This window comes from Chrysemys picta, chromosome 2 (assembly GCF_011386835.1).
Source record: "Chrysemys picta bellii isolate R12L10 chromosome 2, ASM1138683v2, whole genome shotgun sequence".
In the NCBI taxonomy this organism is placed as follows: domain Eukaryota; kingdom Metazoa; phylum Chordata; order Testudines; family Emydidae; genus Chrysemys; species Chrysemys picta.
The window spans coordinates 67,589,018-67,614,200 of NC_088792.1; the positions used below are offsets into that span (position 1 = coordinate 67,589,018).

General features: G+C 40.3%; 1 protein-coding gene across 5 annotated transcripts in view; it reads right to left on the reverse strand.

The window, feature by feature from the left end:
* Positions 1-25,183, reverse strand: part of CPVL (carboxypeptidase vitellogenic like) — a 90,287-nt gene that overhangs the window by 18,514 nt on the left and 46,590 nt on the right. For all 5 annotated transcript variants that reach the window (XM_005297004.4, XM_065583417.1, XM_005297003.3 and 2 more), the window contains 4 exons: positions 24,605-24,727; positions 24,171-24,302; positions 20,862-20,957; positions 19,562-19,735 (listed from right to left, as the gene is read on the reverse strand). In XM_005297004.4, the coding sequence (XP_005297061.1) occupies positions 19,562-19,735; positions 20,862-20,957; positions 24,171-24,302; positions 24,605-24,727 (525 nt within the window). The remainder of the gene's footprint in view (positions 1-19,561; positions 19,736-20,861; positions 20,958-24,170; positions 24,303-24,604; positions 24,728-25,183) is intronic.

Below are 25,183 nucleotides of genomic sequence, written 5' to 3' on the forward strand. Positions count from 1 at the left end.
CGCTCAGCGGGGGGGCTGGGTGGCGGCGCTTTTTTTTGCTGCTTGGGGCAGCAAAAAAGCTAGAGCCGGCCCTGGGTGTTGAGCCAGAAGAAACTCCATCAGCTTCCCATATGAAAAATTCAGAAGACATTTTAATGGTGGTAGAGATATCCAGATCCAACACTATGGCCCTGCCCCATCTCAGCCTTAAATTTTTCCTGCATCGCTAGCTGTTTAGGGCATATAGCGTCTAGTGAGTTTGACTCTGTAGAGAATGTTGAGAGTCCATTAAAGTCCTCCATGTGAAAGTCAGCTGTGAGGCAGACTGGCAAGAAGTCAAGATAGTCTTCCATAGTTTACAGAAATAAAGGCTGATTGAAGACATGTTCAGATTGCACTCTGACTGATGCCAGGTACTTAATGTTAAATACATCTAGGAGTTTGGCTAGCTGAAACAAGAGAGATTTATTCCAGACTTTTGCAGTAGAAACTTACTCTGTGGCCACAGAATCAAGGAAGAAATGTCTAATCAAAGGCCCGTGATCCTCTCTTTAGAGGAAGAGAAAACTGTTTGGATCCTCTCACAAAGTTTTCCCCAAAGTTGTTCCATTGGTGGGTGTAGTAGAGAGGAAATGCAGCATTTGTCCTCACCCAAGCAGAAAAGTGAATGGTTTGGCTCCCAAACTACTGGAGGATCCAATGTCACAATATTCAGATTTTTTTCTTAAAGCACCAGCTCCTGGAATCATGAGACTCACAGCATCCATTTTAAAAAGTTCCTAGCCTCATGTTTGCAAAGAAAAGCTTGAAAATGAATTTTAAAGGCTCAGACACAAGAGGCAAATAAAAAGAACGATGAGTTTATTTTGTTTTAGAAAGTCTCATGATTTTTAAACCAATCATGATATTTTGAATGCTTGATGGTGTACACCTTGGGGATCCACAAGAGCATGGGTGGCAGGTTTAATAGGAGCCACGGCCGCGGGCTAGCCAGAGCCGGGGCTGCTCAGAGCCGGTGCTCGGGCCAGGGCTCAGGTAGACCGGCCAGATGGGGCTGGCTCAGGACTGAGGCCGGCCCAGTGTTCCTCTGGCAGCGCGGGGTGGGAAATGGGGAGGGGAAAGGTGTCTCAGGGTTCCAGCTGGCCTGGGGCTTCTCCAGTTGCAGTGGCCTCACGGCTCCGGCTGCAGGGGACGGGGCCTTGTGCAGAAGGGACGGGGCCATGGGGCTAGCCTCCCCGAAGGGGGGGCCCACCCGCCGCCCATACACATGAGGCTAGGATTATCAATTAAGGCTGTATTAACTTTGTACAGTGCTCTCCATAAAGTGCAGGACAGAGATTAGGGGAAGGGAGAGGGCCCTTGCCAGTATACATTTTTCACTTACTTTAAAAATGAGGGTGATAGAAAAACTTCACTGAGTGATTTTACCTTGAATAAAATGACAGACTAAATTTTAGACTGTAAAATTGCAGAAAATGTAATCTGTACCTTCCAACAATATACAGCTTTATCTTCTTTAAACATATGCAATGACATTTTAAAACTTATTAACCACTGGAATAAATAGCAGTTTAGTCATCAAAACTGAAAGGCATGATTTCGTCTCAATTCTAAACATGGTTGGCAACAGGAAAACATTATATTCCCTTCTAACTTTTAGCCTTGGGGATAGTGCTGCCAACCCTCCAGGACTGTCCTGGTGTCTCCAGGAATTAAAGATTATGGCATGTGATGAAATCTCCAGGAATTTGTCCAACCAAAGTTGGCAACCTTACTTGAGAAGGAGGCAGGTAATTGGCCAAACCATGAATAAAAGTCACATCTTCCTGAATACTCCCAATTACAAAGTTATCGAAACAGCTGGAAGTTGTTTCAAGCTCACTGTTGAATGCAGAGAAAGTTGTGCTTTGCAAATCAGTCTTATTTTCTTTGTTTTTTTAAACTAGTTCCATTGCCATAGCTTGTCCTATTTACAGGACATCATAATACTTTGCAGACAAACTTGTGCTCCTTTCCCAGTGATCTAGTGACCTTACTCTCTAATATTTTATGGTTTCCTGTTTGGGGAAATGATTTAACAGCAGCCTAAGCTGTTTCAGACTATGGAATGATCCCAATTGGCTGCTATCTATCTCCATTTTGAACACGTTCATATTCACCAACCAAAATGGTGAATAGATGTCAATAGATGTCAAGTTAGTGAAACATCTGCAAGGAAGTGCTGCATACTTATTCATTCGACTACTGGAGAATCCTAACTCACAGCTATCGTAACATGTAGTAGTTTCTGCTTTGTGCAGTTTGGTGCATTATGGTTGTTTGCCTTCATACAATGTTGAATTTTGTCGAAATGTATAAGCAAATGTTCCAAAAATCCTTCCTTACAGAATTAAGTTAAAGCCAAAGAAGACACCAAGGACACAAGTTACTTTAAATTAGCTTTCAAGAAGTAACAGCAAACTGCATTTAGATAAATTAGTTTTTATAGCTCAGATTTTGACTGATCATGAACAAACAAAAGCTAAGACAAAGCAAGTCCCATTGATTTAGGGTGACCAGATGTCCCGATTTTATAGGGACAGTCCCGATTTAGGCTCCAATTACACCCCATCCTCCCCGTCCCGATTTTTCACAATTGCTGTCAGGTCACCCTACACCGATTGTACTTTTCATTCACCTCATACGTTCTGTAGTTGCACTGCAGAAGAAGCAGATTCTCAATACACTGGGTTGTAAAATCCAGGAACCTGAGTCATCATAGCCTACTTTTAACAAGTTGCGATGGAAAACTACTATACATAGTGAATACACTAAGTCACTTGCAATACTTTTTGGTTACTTTTAGACTACTGCTTCCTTCTGTAGTAGAAGTAGTTGGTAGGAGTTTTTTGACACTTTTTTGTTGAAACTGAAACTTTTCATGAGAAAGGGTTCGTTTTGATGAATTTCTCAACTCGAAAATGTTGACAACATTTAGAAGTTTTTGAAACATCTCATTTTCACATTTTTTAAATGAAAAAAATTCATTTTTCTAGTTCAAAACAACTGCATTTCAGAATTTTAGCTAATACTATTACAACTTAAAAAAATTAAATGGTCAAAATCTAAATAAAACATGTTTTAATTATTGAAATGAAACCTTTTGATTGGCAAAACCAAAATTATTGTTTTAGATTTTCATAAACTGAAAATCTGAGATTTCAACTTTTCATCCCAATTCAGGATGGGAAAATTTTTCAAGGTCTAAAATTTTTGTGGGATGGGAAAACCATTTTGCACCTTCTTCTAGTGAGATGAGCATGATGGATAAAAATTAGCTCTGAATAAGGCTTCCCCCTTCCATCAAGCCTCCAGGTGGTTTGCTTTTTTTTTTGCAACAGCGTTACACTGTTGATTCATATTTAGCTTGTGATCCACAATGACCCCCAGATCCCTTTCCGCGGTATTCCTTCCTAGGCAGTCATTTCCCATTTTGTATGTGTGCAACTGATTGTTCCTTCTTAAGTGGAGTACTTTGCATTTCCCTTATTGAATTTCATCCTATTTACTTCAGACCATTTCTCCAGTTTGTCCAGATCATTTTGTATTTTAATCCTATCCTCCAAAGCACTTGCAACCCCTCCCAGCTTGGTATCGTCCGCAAACAACATAAGTATATTCTGTATGCCATTATCTAAATCACTGATGAAGATATTGAACAGAACCGGATCCAGAACTGATCCCTGCGGGAGCCCATTTGTTATGCCCTTCCAGCATGACTGAACCACTGATTACTACTCTCTGGGAACGATTTTCCAACCAGTTATGCACCCACCTTATAGTAGCTCCATCTAAGGAAGACTGGATGCAGTGTCTCCTGAGAGAAGCCATGGGATACAAGCTCTGCTTATGCTTCCTCTAGAACAGGGGTGAGCAAACTTTTTGGCCCGAGGGCCACATCTGGGTATGGAAATTGTATAGCGGGCTATGAATGCTCACGAAATTGAGGGTTGGGGTGTGGGCTCCGACTGGGGGTGCAGGCTCTGGGACGGGGCCAGAAATGAGGAGTTCGGGGTGCGGGAAGGGGCTCCGGGCTGGTGGTGCGGGGTTGAGGGTGCAGGAGGGTGCTCCAGGCTGGGACCGAGGGGTTCAGAGGGCAGGAGGGGGATCAGGGCTAGGACAAGGGGTTCGGGCGCGAGAGGGGGTCAAGGGCGCAGGCTTTGGGTGGCGCTTACCTCAAGCAGCTTCCAGAAGCAGCGGCACGTCCCCCTCCAGCTCCTTTGTGGAGGCGCAGCCAGGCGGCTCTGCATGCTGCCCTGTCCACAGGCGCTTGGGATGGGGGCAGCATACGAAGCCCCCTGGCTGACCCTACACGTAGGAGCCAGAGGACAGACATGCTGCTGCTTCCGGGAGCCACAAAGAGTAGGGCACGCCCTGGACCCCGCTCCCCAGCAGGAGCTTGAGGGCTGGATTAAAACATCTGGAGGGCTGGATGCGGCCCCCAGGCCATAGTTTGCCCACCCCTGCTCTAGAAAAACAAAGGTCACTTTCCCAATACTCCTGCTGCTCTCCACTGGTTTGGGGAAAGAGAGCCAAGATCAGTCTACTCTAGAGAATTTGGTATAATCATGCCAATGCTTCTGAAGCCCTAAATCCAGCTGTCTCCACATTATCTGCTGCCAATGCCCCTTCATGTGAGTAACTAGGCAGAGTACACTCCTATTTCTTCTCTGGACAAGAAGAAATTCAGCTGCTGTGAATGTAGATACACACCACACATTACCAGTTCCTCAGAGGCATTTGAAGACTAACGGAAAACAAAAACCTAAGAAGAGAGTGAAAGTCCTCTATTGTCTGAATGAACAGGCTGAAGAATCATAGAAACGGAGGGACATTTGTTATTTGTATTATGGTAGGGCTAGTAAAAGTCAGCCCCTGCCACAAAGAACTTACAATCTGAATAGACAAGACAGCCAAAGGGTAGGAGAGAAAACAGAGGCACAGGGAAGGGTAGGAGGCAAAACCAACACAGACCTGCTGAGCGATCTTGCCCAAGAGAGAGGAACAAGAGAATACAAGTGTCTTGGCACCCAGTCCAGGGGTCTATACAACAAACCACAGGGCATCTCATGCTCCTTATGTTAACAAATAAGCTAGTTCAAGAAAAACAGAAAGAAGCAAAACAAATAATTCTCCCAACCCTTTTTCTCCTTTGAGGAAAAGGAATATTTCTACAGTTTTGACTGGACTTTCTCTGCCTTGCTGGTTTACTTTTTGCGCCGATCCTCACAACCCCCTTTCCCTTCATAGTCCCTCCATCGCAGCTTCATTCCATACCTACTCCTTACCCTCTTCTCCCCTGCTCTATCTCCCAGACCCCCTCACCCTTCACTGTCCCCTCTCCCTTTCCTTTTCTTTCTATTTAACTTAGCCACTCCTAAATAAATCGATCAATAAAAATAAAATCATGGCATTAACATGCCATTTGCCACCATCACGTAGTTCATTCTGCTTGTGTGTTATACCTAGTTCCCCACCCGGCATCTGTCTTGTCCATTTAGATTATCAGCTGTTTGGGGCAGGGACTACTCTGTATTTGTGCAGTGCCTAGCACAATGGGCCCTGTTCTTGGTTGGCCCTTAGGCACTACCGTAATAAACATGATCAATCAATCAGTAAAAATAGTACAATCAAAGCTCATTTTCTGCTTATATTTGGATGCACAAACTGATACAGAGGCAGTGTCCTAACTATGAAAAGTAATATTGAGTAATACCAGTCTCATGAAAGTTATGCAAGACTGCTGCAGTGTGATTGCTTTCTCTAATGTACATAAAAAAAAAATCTTTTATTTTAAACATAAGTTGATTTAAGTATTTACAGCTCCATTCACAATGTTCTCTCCTGACCTGGACCAATATTTTCAAAGAGGAAGAAAGAGGTTTTCATACAAAACTCTCTTAAATGGAGGGAACTCCCACACAAAACAGAACTTCACAGTTTAGATTTTTTAATCAAATAAATAGGCTGTGTTCTCACAGAATTTCAAAAAAACACCCCACAATATTTTTATAAACTTTGGAGCAGTTAAATTTGTGCCTATCCTTTTCAGAGTAAGGGTTTAGCTAATGTAGTGATAGTTAAAATAAGATGCATAATTGCATCAAATGTGTGGAGTGGGACGTCATAATGGCTTAACTAACTGGAAGAAAGAACCTGTCTCCGAATTGTTGCCCAATGACAGGAAAACAAAATAGAATTCCAGAACAGAGTGACAAGTTTAAAGGGAAATGTACAGTCCCAGGAAACGTACAGTCACAGTCTGTTGCACATCAGGGGGTTATTGTCTCTCTAAAAGTAATGAGCAAGGTTGCTGTGAAACACCTTTAACATTTTAAAGTTTATACATAAAGAATGGCAATAAAAGAAGGAAAAAGCTTCAAGTAGTGGCTGTAAAAGTGGTTTAACTGATCTGGCATCGGGCACATCAGCTGAATTTTCCCTCAGGCTTGTAAGCTGCTGTGGGACTTTGACTCTGCAGTCTAACACAGAAGTCCACCCCTTCTAGGTTGGAACAAAATCCAAAGAAAACACACACAGTCCTTCTGTTACCTGGGTTTTCAGAAGGGGTAACTTAACTATTTCACTTCAGGCGGTGTCAGGAATAAATCAATAGGAACACAGCAATTCCATCTGATAAGATTAATGCAAATAAGCATGCTCTTATCTAACACTGCAGTTTATTAGATTTAAGCACACACAGACATAAGCAACAGGCTTAGAACATCCCAGATATTTACCTAACATCTGGAATGGTACTGAGTAATAAACAGTGGCCAGTTGCTCATCCACCGGGGAGAAAAATGTGTCAGGAAAAACTTCTCTCAAGTTGGCTCCAAAGTACACCCTATTAACTAATCTTTTATAATTAACTTCTACAAAACACATAGGTCATAATGACCCCCTACTGGATCATCACTTTTCTAACTTTCAATAAACTTTTAATATTAGAGTTGTCTAGATTCAAGGTTTTCCAACCACCAAGGTTTTCAGTCTCAGTTGTTTACTTGTCTGTTCCCTCCTCCCATTCTGATAGCTGAAACTGCCACCTAAATATGATTTTGCTTCTAAAAGCCTGTCTCCAAATTAACCCTTAACTATGTGGTGTTCTATTTCATTAATTCATGGTGGCTAAATGCACATAATATGGTTGCAATTGGCTTGATCACATTCTGGGGGTACACACACCTCTCAAATCCAGGGTAACACTTCCACCCAGCTTCTTTTGCTGGGTCTCAGACCACTCCTGGAGGTCTGTCTCCCCCATTCTCCAGGGAAAAATAACGTTCCCCTTCCCATGAGGCTCAGTATAGTTCATTAGTTACTGCACTGATGCAGGGTGCCTGTAGTACCTTTCTCTCCATAACTATCATTAGCCATGCCTGGATTCAATTGTTCCTTGGCCATGCCCAATCTCCCATCAGTTCCTTTGTCCTGATGATGCAGGCCACAAAGCTCGCTCGGTCTCTCCTGGCTGTTTCTCCAGCTCCCTTAATGGAGCTCCAACCCAGGCCTCCTACTTGGCACCTTCACAGTGTTGCCAACTCTCATGATTTCTTCAGGAATCACAGGATTTCGGCCAGCGATGGGGCCAGATGCAAGAAGCATCCGCTCTCTCACAAATTTCAGCTTTACCTCGGGGAAAGCCTCCTCTGACTGGCTGCCTTCCCCACTACCCTGCCTCTTGGGGAAGAGCAGCTAATTAAGGCTGCTGAAGAAAGCAGGCAAAGCTCACTCCTTTCTCCTCAGGAGCAGACATCACTGTCACATGAGGGGAGGGGAAACGGAGCAGAAGCTTTAAAGCAGCCCCAGGCAGCTCTACTCCCTTCACTTCTCTCCCCCCCGTCACTGCAACACCTGGCCAGGGAAGGCGCAAGGGGGAGGGTGAAGATGCCCTGCAGCTGCAGGAGGAATAGAGGTGAGGCTGGGAGGTCACAACTGATGGGGGACTGAGCAGAATTAACTGCATTGATAACTGTGTGAGTGCTGACAACACTAATTGTCACACACACACACACACACACACACACACACACACACACACACACACACGGTAAGGGGAATTCAAAAATCAAAAGACAGATGAAAACCACAATATAATCTTTTCTTTAAAATAGTCTCATGATTTTATGGGATCTGACTCATCATTTTTGAACCTTTGGAACCGGCAATAGTGCCCGGAGCTCTTCCCAACCAAATGCCTCTCAGCTCTCCTAGACTCTCACTCTAGCCTACCACAGAGATATGCCCAGTACTTCCTGCTCCATGTTGGCTATACTTCTAACTACATACTACCACAGGCTTGCCTTCTACACTGGGGTCCTGTCACAGATAGTGACTGGTCATTGTTCCTAGGTCTATATCTCTTATGCACACACCCAGGTGCAGACTCCATGTTTGACAGGACCCTGAAGTCCAGCCACTTTAGACCTTGGAACCAGCGTCTCAGCCCTCTTGAGCCCCCAGTTACTTGGACTCTGGAGAAATGTGTCTATGAGGCCATCGAAGCTCTAGTTTATAGGTCAACACTTCAGGAACAATGTGGCAGAAAAACAAGGAACATAGGCTTAAATAGGAATTTCTTTACCACAGACACCATAATCATTCTTATGGCTCTTCTCTGAATCCTCTCCTATTTATCAAGATCCTTTTGGAATTAAGAATAAGAGGATTAGAAAATATGTCTTATAGAGATGGACTCAAGGAGCTCAATCTATTTAGCTTATTAAAGAGAAGATTAAGGGGTGACCAAAGTGACTATATAGGAACAGAGATATGGTAATAGAGCAGGGGTGAGCAAACTTTTTAGGTCGAGAGCCACACCTGGATGGGGAAATTGTACGCAGGGCCGGGGCAGGGAGTTGGGGTGCGGTAGGGAGGGTGGAAGGGGGTGCAATGTGCGGGAAGGGGCTCAGGGCAAGGGATTGGGGCAGAGGAGGGGTGCGGGGTGTATGAGGGGGCTCAAGGCAGGGGGTTGGGGTGCAGGAGGGTGCGGGGTGCAGCAGGGAGCTCAGGGCAGGGGGTTTAGGGCGGGGTGCAGGCAGGGGGCTTAGGGCAGGGAGGGGGCGAGGTGCAGGAGGGGTTCGGGCTCCGGCCCAGCGCCGCTTATCTAAAGCGGCTCCGGGGTGGCAGCAGCATGCACCGGGGCCAGGGCAGGCTCCATGCATGCCTGCCCTGTCCCCGCGCCGCTCCAGGAAGCACTGCGGCCCCTGGGGGTGGGGGTGCGGAGGGCTCCACGTGCACTGCCCTTGCCATGCCTCCAGGTACCTCCCCTGAAGCTCCCATTGGCCGTGGTTCCCCGTTCCCAGCCAATGGGGGCTGCGGGGGGCGGTGCCTGGAGGCAAGGGCAACACAAGAGCCCTCTGCCCCCCCCCCAAGGGCCCACAGGGACATGGTGCCGGCCGCTTCTGAGAGCGGCACGGGGGGCAATCCCGTGGGCCGGAGGGGCCGGATTCGGCCCACGGGCCTTAGTTTGCCCACCCCTGTAATAGAGGGCTCTGCAATATAGCAGGCAAAGGTATAACAAGATCCAATGGTTGGAAGTTGAAGCTAGACAAATTCAGACTCAAAATAAGGCACAAGGGTTTAACAATGAGGGTAATTAACCACTGGAGTAACCTACCAAGGGTTGTGATGGATTCTGCAACCCTGTAAATTTTAAAAAAATGTTTTTTAAAAAATAAGATACCCTCTAGATCAAATAGGCATTAGTTCAGGGAAGTCCTATGGCAGACTAGGTGATCATAAGGATCCCTTATGGCCCTATAATCTATTAATCTTTAAGTACACTACAGAGTTACAAATCTTGGTAAAACAAAATCCCGAATGCAGCCTTTGCTCCACCTCCATGTTCCATCTAATCTCACCCCTACTGTTAGTCCTGGGTTTGGTCAATATCCTTAGGCCAGGCAGCCCTTCCTGCATTCCTTAGTTTTATCTTCTTGCATGTGGCGGTGGTTTGCCCCCTTGCTTAGAGAACCAACCACCTTTTAAAACAGTGTCTTTCCCCATTTTGCTCATGTGCTTCAGATGGGGAGTTATGGGCTCCAGCCACATTCCCCTCCCCTTCAGTTTCTGTGTAGAATCATTCAAAGTCAATGGCCCTACCAGTAGAAAACGTATTATTCCAATCGGGGAGAGTCATTAACATCTATGGTGGCTCTGCCATAGGTTCTCAGACAGTCTTTCCATGTAGGTATTAAGCCTGTTACAAAATGGATGCTCTAATCCATAAAGAAGGTTACAGTACAAAGCAGAGCCCCTGAAAAAAAAAAAAAAAAAAAAAAGGGTTCATCCAAACAATATGGAGTTCATAGTTTGACCCAGACATATCCCCAAGCTGTCACAGGAGTTAACTGTTTTTTTGGTAAAATAATTAATGCAAGGAAGAGGCAGCATCTTCAGATTTTCCATTCACAAAGCAAGGCCTAACAGTAATCAGCTGCAGAATGCTCAATAAGTAAACATGGAACCATGATAGGACCCCACCAAGACAAGCATTACAAAATGGGTCCAAAAAGAACATTTTAGTCTTATAAAAAAAATGGGTCTCCGAAAGATTATCATTCTTCTCACTCATTATGTTAAATGGTCCTCTCTCCACTTCACTCCTCCTTTTGTTGAGGATTATAACAAGCAATGAAATAAATAGTTCTGAAAGATGATTTTTGACCTCTAGTACCTGATAAATTAATGCAAATTAACAACTAATCTGTGATTAACTGCAAAAACAGAGCAGAACATTTGTATTCCTGTGCAAAGCTACACAGGAATACAATTCCTCACCATCAATCAACAGAGGAAGGGAAAAGGGCTTCAACAGAGCTACAGTACAAAACAGCCAAATGAAGCTATCTTAGCTTTTCCCTAGGATTTTGGAACACAGCCTGATTCATTCCAGATGTAATATAGAAGTCTCATTTGTTTTGCTGATGGCTAGATAATGATACTTCATGTCTGTCTCGAGTACTAAGTGACTAAATGTTAAAAATAGAACTGTCATGCAAGTACTATTCACAATACTGAGCAGGAGATCTAGGATCAGACTTCACAAAACTGTATCTTGTTCTATATCAGAACAAGAATGCTACAGCAGTGGTCTGATTTTGACTAGGCAAGTCTTATGTAGATCAGGAAAACATTCAGAGCTCTCCTGGGACTCTCTGCGTGACGTTGCCCAAGATCGTTTAACTTTTTTGAACCTTCGTTTTCCCATGCAAATGCAGATAATACCTATCTCACTAGGGTATTATGAGTCTAATTCGTTAACATTTGAGATAGAAGAATTAATAAACAGACTAATATTATACAACCACACTTTATGGCCAGTCAACAGAAGCCGAATTTATTCTTTTGAATAATAAGATAGTTTACAAGGGAAAAAATATGACCTTCCTTAAACAGATGCAAGTTTGACTCAACTCACCTCCAGCTTCTGAGGCGATATACCACAGGGAACAATAATTAGACATTTTAATTTTTGAAACATTTTGTAAATTTACAAAAGTTTGCCAGATAAAACAATCCACTGAAATAAATCCCACGTGGAAAATAAAAAAAAAACCCACCACTCCCAGTACACCTACAATACAAATCAGGATAACAAAACACAGGAATAATTTTAAAATGCCTTCATTTCTGCCTCACAAGAAGCCAGTGATGCACTACAACAGATCCCATAGGAAGAGTGTTCCACGGGTCCAAGACCTCAACAGGAAGAACTGGTACATCTAGTAGATTTTTATAATATGCCAAAACTCTACTGAGTTTTCTATCTTCCAAATTAGCTTACTTCTTGCTCCCACAGCCTCCATCTTTTTCATTACTCAGAATATAGCCATAAAATACTGAGCTCCAAAAACATCCAACCAGGTTAAATCTTAAGGGAATGGATGTAAACTGCTATGGACTGATAGCTCTCTCTCTCTCTCTAGTGAACTCCTCATCCTGCTTGAAGGTAGATTCTCAATTTTTGTCTGTTTCACCTGAACCAATGACCACCCCAAATTATATGGCTCAACCAGAGTTCAAATAATCTGATGCAGTTTGACTTCACAGGAATTATTCTAAATTATTCTAAATTCATACCAAATACAATCCTTGTCAGAAACTTAATTCAACAAGTCTGAATTGCCTTATGCATGCTCTCTAACTGCAATTTTTTTAAATCTGTCTATTGCTTATTTGGTTTGAGCTGTAATTTTATGTTAATTCCCCTAGCACTGATCTAGAATACTTTATCTGAGCACAAAGAGTGGTTTGAAAGATAGCTATTTGGTAGGCAGGATATTCTGAACACAATTTATCTAGTTTAACCAGTAGCAACATTTAGTAAAAAAAAAAAAAAGAAATAAAACACACTACAAATGTACACTTATTCTTTCAAAGAAAATTGCAAGATTACATTGAAAACTAGCAGACGAAGTTCAGCTAAGAAATGTACCAAATGGAAATTCATTTAAAAAGAAGTTTTGGGTCTTGTAGATCAAATTTGAATAATGGTTATTGAAAAGCAGAAAGTTCTGTAACCCCTAGGGCCAAAAGACAGCAGTTCTACAATTTAAGTGCAAATTGCAATTCCAAGTGTCCAGACTATATTAATTCTTAAGAAAATTTGTATAGCAGATCTGTGTCTGTTTTTTTCAAATCTAATGGTTTTTATATTTAAAAAATACTGTCAATTTAAAAGGATGTATGAGGGAGAGTAAGAAGGATACTTTTATCTGCTTCATTCTCATTCAGACATGACTAAAAGATATTTATTTCCTTAAAGGGAAAGCTAGGACAAAAGTAAGTGTGGCGTATTCACATCTTAAAAAGCCCTCACTACAATAAATAAAATAAAATAAAATGCTGGCACATTCTGGTTCATATACTGTTGCTGTAGCAAATAAACATGTAATTATGATCAACTCAATTATTCTTTGCTTTTACTCTGCGATCATTGTATGTAATAAAATAGTTCTATTGAAAGTCCAAGTTAGATGCTATTCTTTTAAACTGAACACATTATGTATTACAGTGTGCTTTTGAGTTCAGGAGTTGGCAAAAGACTTTTTTGGATTTGGAAGATTACTTTTGGGATTCTAATGAACTATATGGATGTGATCCTCAAAGTGAATTCCCATTTAGATCAATTATCCATATGGTTTTACCGTATACATCTGAAATGTCTCTTCCATTGTCACAAGAGAGACATAGCTTGACTGTTTCCAGTATATTGATATGGTGCCAAAACAATGATAGGTGATTTAGAGATAATGTTCCTGCACCAAAGAACTTACAGTCTAAATAAACAATGTATGGACGAGAGAGTGAGAACTGCAACAAGTAGCAAAAAGGATAAAGAGGCAAATGTTTAGCAAACTGAAGTAGTGCATGGTGGCCTCAAAAAAATCCAATTTCAAATACACTTCAGATTAATAACTAAGTGATAAGCACTTACCTCGTGAACTTTCAGGCTACTGAACTGAATAAGCTGAGTGCAGTTTTCCTTAAGTTCCCAAGAGATATATAGCAAACAATTTAGAACAAGTTTGACATCCAAATTTTATGGTTTAGTGTAGAATAAGCAAGTAAAATAAGCACAATGGTATGGATTTTAAACTTTCAATGTGCTAATTAGGCAGAGAAACATTAAGACTTGAATACTGGGGAAGAGTGAAGATGCAATTAGCTGTGATTTAATGAGCTGTGTAACGATAAGTGACAGGGCTATGTAACTTTACAGCCACAATTTCCTGACTAGATGAACTCTTAAACACTGCAATACTAAGCCCTAACCCCAAGGCAAGTTAACCTCTCTAATGTAACTCTTCAGAGGTGATCAACAACATTCCAACACTGGCCTACAAAGTTTTCAGGGACCAACACAATATCTTGGCAACAGGAAATGCCTATGGTTTCATAGTAATCTTAGCTCCAATTAGAGCAAGCACCATTTTCCATTCTAGCCTCAACAGTATTCAGTTCATGATAATCTAGTTTATTAGATGGATGAGTTCATTTGCTGAAAAGAGAATCTTCTAAGTAGCCACCATAAGTGGATTTCAATATCTAGGACATCCAACAATCAGCAGTCACAACAAATAAAGTTTGGATGATGAGAAAGGTGCATCTACAAAGAACACGTATTTCAAAACATCTCATACAAACTGGAAGCATGAACCTTGAAAGAAAGCAAACCGCAGCACTGGAAAAATGATATTTGTAGCATTCACAAACATCAAGAAAAAAGTATTCTGGTTAAAGCATAAGCCTGGGAATCAAGAGATCGGGGTGGGGAGGGGAAGAGAGAGAGAGAGAGAGAATCTTTAATCTGTCTTGCCACAGCCTTCCATGTCACAATCTCCAAGTCACAATCTCTCTGCATCCCACCTGAATCTGAAAGTGGGGAAAAACCACCACCTCTGGAATAAGGAGTAGTTAACGCTTACGAGGGGCTATGAGATTCTTGGATGAGAGGCACTACTGGATTACTACTGCTCTCTGAAATAAACCAAATTAATGTTGCCCACAGAATCTTAATCTGCCTCCTTGGATATATGAATTACGATAGTCTATACTTGTATGGTTACATACAGTTGCCTCCTGTAGACCCCCAGCCTCATTCAGTGCACAGACTGGACAATGCACAGCAGGATAGGAGTCATGCAGACCTGTGCTTTATTTTTGGCCATATTCTATTTGCAGTTACCACAGGATAAATATGAATTTATGCTGCTGTTCAACTGACCACATCTAAACCCTCTGTAGAGCAGAATGTGTAATGAATGATATTGTGCAATTAAAGAACATAATCATGCACATGAGGTAGAACTAAGACCATGTACGCAGCCATAGTTTTGGCATTTCCTGAGCTTTAAGTGTTCCTTTCAATATAATTTTTCATATGAACACAAAGTAATGGAAGCAGCATGGCCCAGTGGATGAGGCACCAAACTGGAATTCAGTAAAGCTACATTATATTTATTATTCTACCACTGAGTAGCCGCAGAACCTTGGGCATGTCACGACATCTCTGCTTTGTTTCCTCAACTGCAAAATGAGGACAATAATGCTTGCCCACCTTTGCAAGGGCTTTCAGACCAATGGATGAAATTGTTATTATGTAGATGCAGTAGTCCTTTCCTGGAGAGGGGACACAGATCTTTTACAGTAGCTTTCTGCAGTGCAATTCGTTATGCAACGGGATGGGGGCATATGTAGATTCTGACATTTAAGATTACTACTACTAAACTTTGACCTTTTTCATTCATATTTCCCTCCTTGTAGTACAACAGCTTCTCAGAGCTACATATTCACCATAATGAAAATTAAGTATTTACTTTATTCCTATTTATTTGCACATCTGTATTCAAGTGCACTCATAAGCACTGCATCCTCTGCAAAATGTCTCTATTAAGAGAATGGTGGACAACATCCAAATATGACAAATGATTTCAACAGCCACCTGATGTCCCAATTGCATAAATCAAGATGGAAAGCAAAGACCAGAGAATGAAGTGCCAGTAACCATAATAGCTAATCTTTCCCAAATAACTGCTGCAACAGACAAAAAGACAGTTTGCCAAGAGACCAGAGAGCCAAAAGTAGCCCACCATAATTTTTTGCCACACAAATACCGGGTTCAGATGATTCACAGCCATTGCGACACCATGAGACAAGCATGATTTGCCTCTTATGCAACATAGCAACTGTGCTACACTGTGTCTTGATTATCCTATCCCTCTGCCAATATCAACAAGTGGTACCAGTGGAATCTTCAAAATCTTGCTTAACAGGACAATTCACTAAATGAATGTCACTCTAAAAGAAGCTTCCATCTCATCCAGTGATAGGGTTTTGAAAAATAGAGTGCACAGTGCATCTCTTATTTCAATTAAGAAAACAGCAGCCAACATCTTGAAGACCAAATATGCATGCGTTAGTTCCTGAGGTCTTTCCCTGGTTTCATAAAGAACAATAGAGCCAATGTTATAGGAGAGTACTGAAAGATGGCCAAGTTGCACATGTGCCATGTTTTACTTGCTGTCTGAACCTGTTGGTATAATATTTCCTTAAAAGTGACAAGATAAAACATCTTCTGGCAAAAGCTTGATAGAAGTCTGTAAACATTTCAGTAAAGTTCTTAGGCAGCTGCAAGAGGGGGAAAAGGTTACCCAAATTAAAGCAAGGCAGCTTGATAAAATCCCACTATTTGGAAGCAGTGTGGGGAATTGGAGCCAAAAACCCAAATGCATAGACAAGCATGTGTGCGCACACACAAATCAAACGCTTGTCCAGTTTGCAACTAGTGAAAATATTTTAGATAAGATTTTGCAGCCTTTGTCTTTGGTAAAAAATAGGAAACAGCAGTCAAAACCCTTTTCAGTCTTCTGGAACATACTAAATATCTGAGAAGAATCTGAAAAGAGGAAACAGCAAGAGATTTATGAGGTTCTGCTTCCCATGAGGACCTATTCTACTTTACTAGTCTGAGCTGTAAGCTGTTCTAGCCAACAGCCTTCCCAATGCATTTGAACTACCCCTCTTGTAATAGCAATCCATCAAAATAAACATGTTGACAGAAATTACCCATCTGGTGTTCCAGCAAGAATATAGTATGCAGATAAAGTGTCCATTTAGAATCACTCACTTTGCTTTCTCTTCACTTTTTACCAGTAATTCCAGTAGTCCTTCTGAAGCAAGAATTATATCGAAGAAGGGATTTTTCCCCAGAAAACCTTTTGTACATTACTGTAATCATGTTGCATTCCTACGTAGTAAAGAAATATGTACATTGCTAATACTCCAGACTTCTGCAGAGATCCTCTGGCATCTCATTTTCTAAAAGAATATCACACTTCAACAACCTTAACTCTGCCCTGTTTTGATGCCATGCAATAAGCATACAATTAGTGTTATCTTTTAGTGTTCTTATTCACAAATTAAACAGATTTTTTAAAAAGACAGATTTTTTTTCAGTTTCTATTGGCTATTTCCCTCCCAGTGTCCCTATAGGGCAGAGTTAAGTTGTTTGAGTACTTTTATGTTAAGATATGAAAATACATAATTTCTTTTAAGTTGAACCTGAACTCTGAATTTCATGGTTTGTAATACTTGTTTCTTGTATAATTATATCACTATACAATTTTAACTGAAATTACTGATATATTCACAACCTTAACTCCAATTTAATGTAATTTTTGTGGGAATTCCTGTTTTTAGAATTAAATATTTCATACATGTAGAATCCTAAAGAAAATGCTACAATGTGCTATTTAATTATTTAAAGGTATGTAGCATGAACATTACAACCTTTTTCTCCTTGAATTGTAACTTTCACGGTCTGATTCACCAGTAAGCTCTGGGTCCTGCACCCCAGTCTAGAGAAGCACAAAGCAGCCAGAACATACCGGGTAGTTTCCCTAGCTCCTGACCTCCACATTCCCAACCCATTAAAACTGCACTTTTCTCACCAGTTTTGCCTGTCCTGCTCTTCCTTTTGAGTAGTTCTTATGCAACGGATCATTTTGTTTTGCTTAAGAAATGTAAGATCAGTTATGTAACCACAAGTGCTGCTTCTGCAAAAGAGTTACAGGAGGTAGGCATACAACTAAACAAAAAAGGAAGCAAACAACTCTAGGTTTGGTTTAATGGCAAACTGAAGGTTAGTTGAGACACACAGGTATCCTTCAGAAAATAGAAATTCAGGCCAAGTGAAAGGAACAAGACATGGCAGGAAAAACAGAAGATGGGAATTAAGAGAGAAAGAAGGAATTTGAAGAGCAAATAGCTAAGGACCTAATGAATGATAAAAGTACTGTAATGTATAAAAAACTGGCCAAGAGGTAGAAAACAAGGTGTAAGAATGAACAGCCTGTTTTCAGTATGGAAAAAAAAATCATAGTGGAGCACCCCAGAGACAGATAAAGGAAACAGTGCTGAATCTACGCATTAGTGATCCAGAAGAGGGATGAAGAGTGAGGTGGCAAAATTTCCCCAAGGATACAAAATTATTCCTTAGTTGAGACTGGAGAAAATTGAGGAACTTCAGAGAGAACACACACAACTAGGCAACCAGGCAGCATTAACAACAGGTGAAATTCAGTTTTGACAAATGGAAAATAAAGCATATTGTGCTAGGTTCTAAATTAGTTGTAACTACTAACACCTGTTGGCTATTACTGTGGACAACTTAATGAAAATATCTGCTAAATGGACAGCAATTGTCAAACAGGTAAATAAAGTATATATTATATAAAGAATGAGATAGAAAGTATTGAAATCATCATATAATCAATTGTATACCTTGAATACTGTGTTAAGTTCCCAAGAGATATATAGCAAAAAAGAGAGCCACAGATGAGCAAAATAAATTAGACATGACAAACATTCAGAGGAGGAGAGATTGAAAAACTGAAATAAACTCACAGGTTTTGTAACAAGTGCTTCTTACCTCAGACGACTGAGTTGAGGAAAATGACTACTGTAGTTTCATAACAAGAAATCTGCACTTTTTTCTGAGCTCACATCCCTTGGCATCACAGCTACATTTAAGAATCTTGGCCCAGCTCCTGGGATGTCATGAAGCTGTTTTGCTCCCAACATCGCAAATGGGGCCAGAGCTCACCTATGCAACGCTGATCCCTGGCAGCCAGTGCAACTTCAAAGCAGCCTTCAAATCTGATATATTAGGCCAGAGGACTGAACCCAATACAGGACTCGCCCAGGACTGAGGAACATAAAGGCCACCTTTTCACTCTGACCTCTCCCAAACTGCACTGGGCCATCCCCCTCAGCCATAATGGATGATCTGGGCCCTCGACTTTTCAATAGGCTAGACAGAGCATTAAAAGCTTGATTTTAATGTTTTTTTTTTCAAATCAGATTATTAGTTAATGCCACGTTGTCAAAAGAAAAATGATAATGGTGTAACTAAGAATAGAGTGGGTGCTACAAATAATGGCTGTGTGCATTCTTGATACAATTCCAAACATCCAGTGGGAAAACACCAGGTATGTAGCTCTTAATCTTTATGTTATTATGCTCTGTTAAAGACCAGCTGGCCCCATTCCCATCACTACAAGTACCACATGGCATTCTTTTTTCTTCACATATCCCCCACAATAAATTATGATGTGTTAACCCCCAACTGTATTTCTAGGTGCATTATTGCTCACTTTATGACAATTCAGCCATGTCAGAGCTCAGATAGTTGAACAACTACAAAGACACAATCTTGTTTACCAAAAATTTACTGCTACAACTTTCATCTATTCATTCCTGATACCAAGCTATTTTTGATTCTTCCAATGGGCTACCAGCACTAGATAGACTACATCCTGCCTGCAAAGTGGGTGGGTTACAGTCTGAAGTGATAATAGCACCTGAGCTTTAGCTTAGACCCCAGGATGGACCAGTTAGCCTGGGCTGAAAGCACCAAACTCAGGCCCGAGGTTTGTGTGCACACACCGGAGCAGGTTAGGGGTAAGAGCCTGGGTTAATTCTGTAGTGAAGATATACCTCCAGAGTAGGAAGTTAGAAGCTATTACTTTCTTACCCTGTAATTATCCATAATTACAGCCAACCATGGCTTTATGGTCTTCATCACATCTTCAAGCAAATGCTTCTCAACTGTAGACCCATCATGGAAGGTAAGATTTCCTACATGGATAGCTTTCCTCACTTCTGAGAGTGATAAAAACGCTCCAAAATATTCCTGGTCAGCAGGCGCCTGTTACAAGGAAAAATTTGGGTGGGGAAAGCTGCATTAAACAAAGTTGTATGCACACATTTCTCAGTTTACACTTCAGCGGCTCTGCATCCGATCATGCCAAGTGTCACATAAAGGAGGAACGTGTTTACTGATGCCACAATTTCAATTTTAACTTTGAACTACTGAAGTAATTTGACATGGTTGATTGTATTCGTTTCAGGTGAGGGAACACCTTACTTCCCTCCCTCCTGCCCCCCCTTTCACTTTCTTACAGAACACAGGAGAGAAGCAAGCGATTTTTCAAGGCTATGAAATTGTTATGGCTGAAATAGCAGAGCCATAGTCATATCTCACTGCTTTACTACAGTAAGCTACATGGAACATTCAGAAATCCCATGCCTTTAAAAAAAAGTAGTTACCAGGCTTTTGGGGGACTGTATTGCATTATGCCCTGAACTGGCCATTTCCATAAAATATTTTTGCATGCAAGCATCTCACATTGTACCAAAACCAGCATGCACAAGAGAGAATGATCATTTTCTCCTTTCTTGACCCCTGCCAACTCTTGTTTATTCAAGACATTAGCCAGTGAGTCCAATGATACTCTAAAATAAGCTACAATAAAGGGGAAGCCCCCCCCCGCCTCTTCTTGAGCATAAAGAGAAAACTGAGGGGGAGGTCTAAACTGACTTATTACCAGATATTTTAGTTGCCATACTGTTCTATTTCTGCTGTATATGGAAAGGAATTCAACTCCCATCAGAGATCATGTTCTATTACCAAACATGATCGGGCTTGAAATTGTGAAATACATGGCAGTTCTCTAACACTGCAAAGTGCATTCTACAAAAGATGGCTTACAGACCAAGTGTTTAGCTGATCAAGGCCTTACTCAGGTTAAAGTATTTAAGCGCTTAACTTTAAGCATGTGAATATTTTCTTTGAAGTCAGTGGGACAACTCATACTTTGAGCTAAGCGTGTGCTTAGGTGCATGGGTAGACTGGCACTAAATTACATTTAAACAAACCTTTACTACATTCAGGCAATTTCCTAACCCTGACATACAGAATAAGACATTTGCTTATGTTAGACAGTAAATTTCTTTTGTTTTGGAGCTTCTGGTTATTGCAATAGTAAGTTTACCTGGCACTGCAAAAAGTTAAAGTAGTTGCTACATCCTGTAACATTCTGAGTGTAGGAAGAATATGATTCATCACCATTCAATAGAGTATCAAATATCTGGAGGGAGACACCAAGATAAACATATGTATTTAAAGTACAAAACACAAAATCAAAACTGCTTCTCGATTAAACTTGCTCTTTATGTCATGTTCTTAATGACGTTTAAATATGAATTTCATTCCATGTATTAATATTAGAAACCTATTTAAGTTTCCAATGCTAAAACCACAATTATAAGAGAACAGAATCTTTTTCAGTCAATTTCAGAAATATACTTTCATGGTTCATGAATCTAAATTTGTCCCTAAATAATCTAAATATCTTTACAGTCTACACTTTTGTCTACGTGTATTGCTAAGGGAAGTCCAAAAGTTATCCATTTGATGATGAAAAAGAATACGCTGCTATTTATACAGTGTATGGGCTTGTCTTCTCTATTTATGATTACTTGTACATTTATTTATGGCTTCTAAACATCAGTTTTACTTTTAGTTTGCTATCGATGATTTCAGATTGGAATATGGGTTACATCTGAAAACCACTCAAATCTCATGCTGGGACAGATGCATTATACCTTCTCATTTAGTGTGTCATACATTTATCCTCCACAGACAGCACTGGCTTCCAGATGGTTTCTGGGTACAATTCAAGGGGTTTCCTTGAAATATTAAGCTCTTTATGGCTTTACCACTTTGAGCGGCTTGAATCTTCAGACCAATTGCCCCTGATCAGAGCGTTCTCAAAGAGGCCTTCTGATTTGGAATTTGCCCCTTACCTTGATTCAACAATTTGAGTCTGTTGCTCATCTAGTCACTCAATGGTGGGTGGGATGGTGGGTTGATTGGAAAGGGTCTTTAGGTTTTGAAGCTTAAGGAGCTTTATTATTAACTCTGTGATATTATCAAAATTTAAAAGATATGACAAGAACTTTGAATAAAATAAGGTCTTTTGCCTAAAAACCAGTTTAGTCCCATTAGCTAAAAAAAAAAAAAGAAATTAGAACCCTAGGAATTTTGCAATCCGGATCCTTACCAGATTATTCTGGAGGCTTGTTCTAACTCCCATTAAAAATCCATAGAAAGACCTTTAATACATAGCTTGATCCTTTTAATAAAAGGTTTAACCACTTCAATATGCATTCTTATGCAAAGTAAAGCTATTTTCTGTCTTAGAAGAATATACTGAAGAGTTAAATAGTTCAACATGTAATAAAGGCAACTACATATGCTTGAGAGAGAGAGAGATTATTGAAGCTAGACCCATGATAGTTCAGAGACCACTCTGCCCAACCCTCAGCCACCACCACTGACTCCCTGAAGTGGAAACTTTAATGTACACAAATGTAAAGAAACTAAGGCAAGATTCACATGTGCAGAACAAGAACTCCTATTTGTTATAAAAATAATTGTCATGTCATACTGACTAACTGTCATAAGCTTTGAATTCAAATTCATTTTAATATTTTATCAAACAAGAGTTAACCATAAGTGCTGAATTACTGTTTGCATGAAGGATACACTACAGAAGCAACATTATTCTTGACTTTGAAAGGTTTTTTTTAAAAATCAGGTTTGAAATCTGTACCAACTGAAAGCTATCCTTAAGAAATGCATTTCTTTGAAATGTGCCACTTTGTCATTTAACTTTTGTATTTTTCCTTCTCAAAAATTCAAGTTGGGTGGAAGTGTAATTTATTCTAGTAATATACTGTAAACACATGTATCATTACATCTTTTACAAAATGTTCAGTCCTTCACTTTTGCTCCCATAGCCAGTCCTTCATGCTCACTCATTTTTAAAAGATCAGAGTTAAAGCTTGTTTCAACAATCAAAGACAGGCTCAAAACCAGTTTACAACATCTCACATTTCTCCCAAATTACTAGTGTCACAAATAAGGTCATTAAAGATGGCAGCCAGCAGCAACAGGCTCAAATATATATTCATGAGATGTGTTTATAACAAACATCTGCCCTGAACAAACAAGTACTGGTACTCTTAAAGAGATTGTAGTAACGGTTGTAGTAACTTGTATAGATACAATATGCAAGTGGAATATGCAGAAATGTTTCAAACATATTGAAGTGGATAGGTTAAATCTCTTCATTCACTTTGGGAGTTGACATGTTTCTTCATGTTCACTGAGACGAAAATTAATGGGCCGGATACCCAGCTGGTGTAAATCAGTTTCATGGCCTAATAACTTTTTACTGCAAGGTTACAAAAGCTATCGTCAAAGTTTATTTTCCCTATGACGAATACACATGCTTATGTGACACCCTGGCCCTATTGACAAAATAGAAGGGTTGTTTACTTTCAGAAGTGCTTAACAATCCCTCCCACTGAAATCAAGGGAGCTGTGGGTGTTCATCTTGAAGTGTCAGGCCACTTCTATTTACATGCCTAAATATTGATTATAGTGCTTAACTATCAATCTTAGGTACTTATATGGCCCTCGGTATTGTAGTGTCTGAGTATCCCAGGAGTAATCCACTGCCAACCTACTTACCCAACCTCTGGGGAGATCTCTTCCCTAAAAATGTAATAATTTTCTTATTTTAATCCTATTTTGCAAACATTGTGAGAAGTATTATCTGTGTAGTAAAAGTGTCTAACCAGAAAATATCTACATCATAAATATGATGCATATTCTCCCATTATAATGCTTAAATTATAAAAAAGAAAAGTTACCTATTTAAAAAACACAACAGAGATTATAAACTCAGAAGAGTTACTATAATGCACGTCCAATGAGTTACTTCGTGTAGAGAAAATGTCGGTGTGCTGTAATCTTGGGATACCACCACATCTTTCAACATGGGAATCCACGAGCCACTAAGCAATATTCCTTGCAGACACCAATTAACTGCATCTATGAAATGCAGCCACTATTTTTTAATATAAAAGGTTTAACAGCATGTTCAAATATATGCAGCAGCTCTCTAGACAGCATTTCTTCTAAGTTCCATGGGTAAATTAAACCTTCAGGGCATACAAGCATTTAGTTAAAGAAACAAAAACAGTTAATGAAAGACAGGACTGTATAAACATATTCTAAAGCCCCTCTGTTTTAAATGAGGCCAAAACAAATTCTATGGACAGCCCTTTTCTTTCCTTTCATTCCCTCCTCCCTCTCCCCCACTCTGCCATGTTATAATGGGCACCTTCTCCAGCATCAAACTTCTGATCTTCATTATGCTTCTTTCTGACCCCTTACTCAGTTCAGATGGTTTTAATTGCTAAAGGCCAACGTGGGGGCCTCTGATACGTACTTCAAAGGCTTTCATCCACTTCTTCTGCTGGATATAAATTACTCCCAGGTCAGTCTGCTGCTGGACATATTCCCTCTGCTTCTCATCCACCAAGCCAATTTGGTACAGGAATTGTGCATAGCCACCCAGCATCTACCAGACAGGCACACAAGAAAGGAAGCTGATAGGTTAGGAAAGCATGTTTTACTTTTCCAAGATCGCCTTTTAAAAATTCTAAATCAGTCACTGAATTCAACTGAGTAAAATTTTAATTAAAAAAAAAAAAGTGATCTAGTAACTTGATGTTTGGAAACATTTGGCAAATATTAAAGGCTTAAAGCCATTAGGAAGCCACTTGGGAAACAACTACCTTTTATCTAGATAGGACTGTAATATGAGAAAAGTACTCCATTTAATTAAGTACAAAAAGAATAGAAAAAATATGTAAAGTTTACCATTTCAGGGTCACAGAAACCATCACCAATAGCAACTCCTTTGAAGTTGATCTTAACTTTGGCTTTGGAACTATGGGTATGGATGTAGTAGCCAATAGCAGGCACATACTTCCCTGCATAAGACTGGAGAGAATGGAATGGTAGGTGATTCACTTTGAAATAATATTGCTTTATTGTGTATTGCAACTTGAATATTTCTACATTAGACAGACTAACAATATTTTATTTCGCTTTCATAGAGTTACTGCAGGTTTCCATTTTTTATTTTCTACCCCTCACAGACATGCAGCTAATTTATTCCTGATGAACACACAGTTTAAATAAATTCATTATCAAAAGTGATTTAAGACATTAAGGTTGAAATAGTCAGACATCTAAGGGGTTGGAATCACCCGTTCCCATTATTTATAATGGAAAATGCACATCCAAATCCCATAGAAATCCCACCCTAAAGTAGTTTGCCTGCCACTGGTCAAGTTTATCCTTGGCTTGGACTGGGTTGGTAACTCAGAGGACCATTTAAGATTGTTAATACTGATGTTTAAAGTTTTAAGGCCTGATATACACTTAAATTTTATA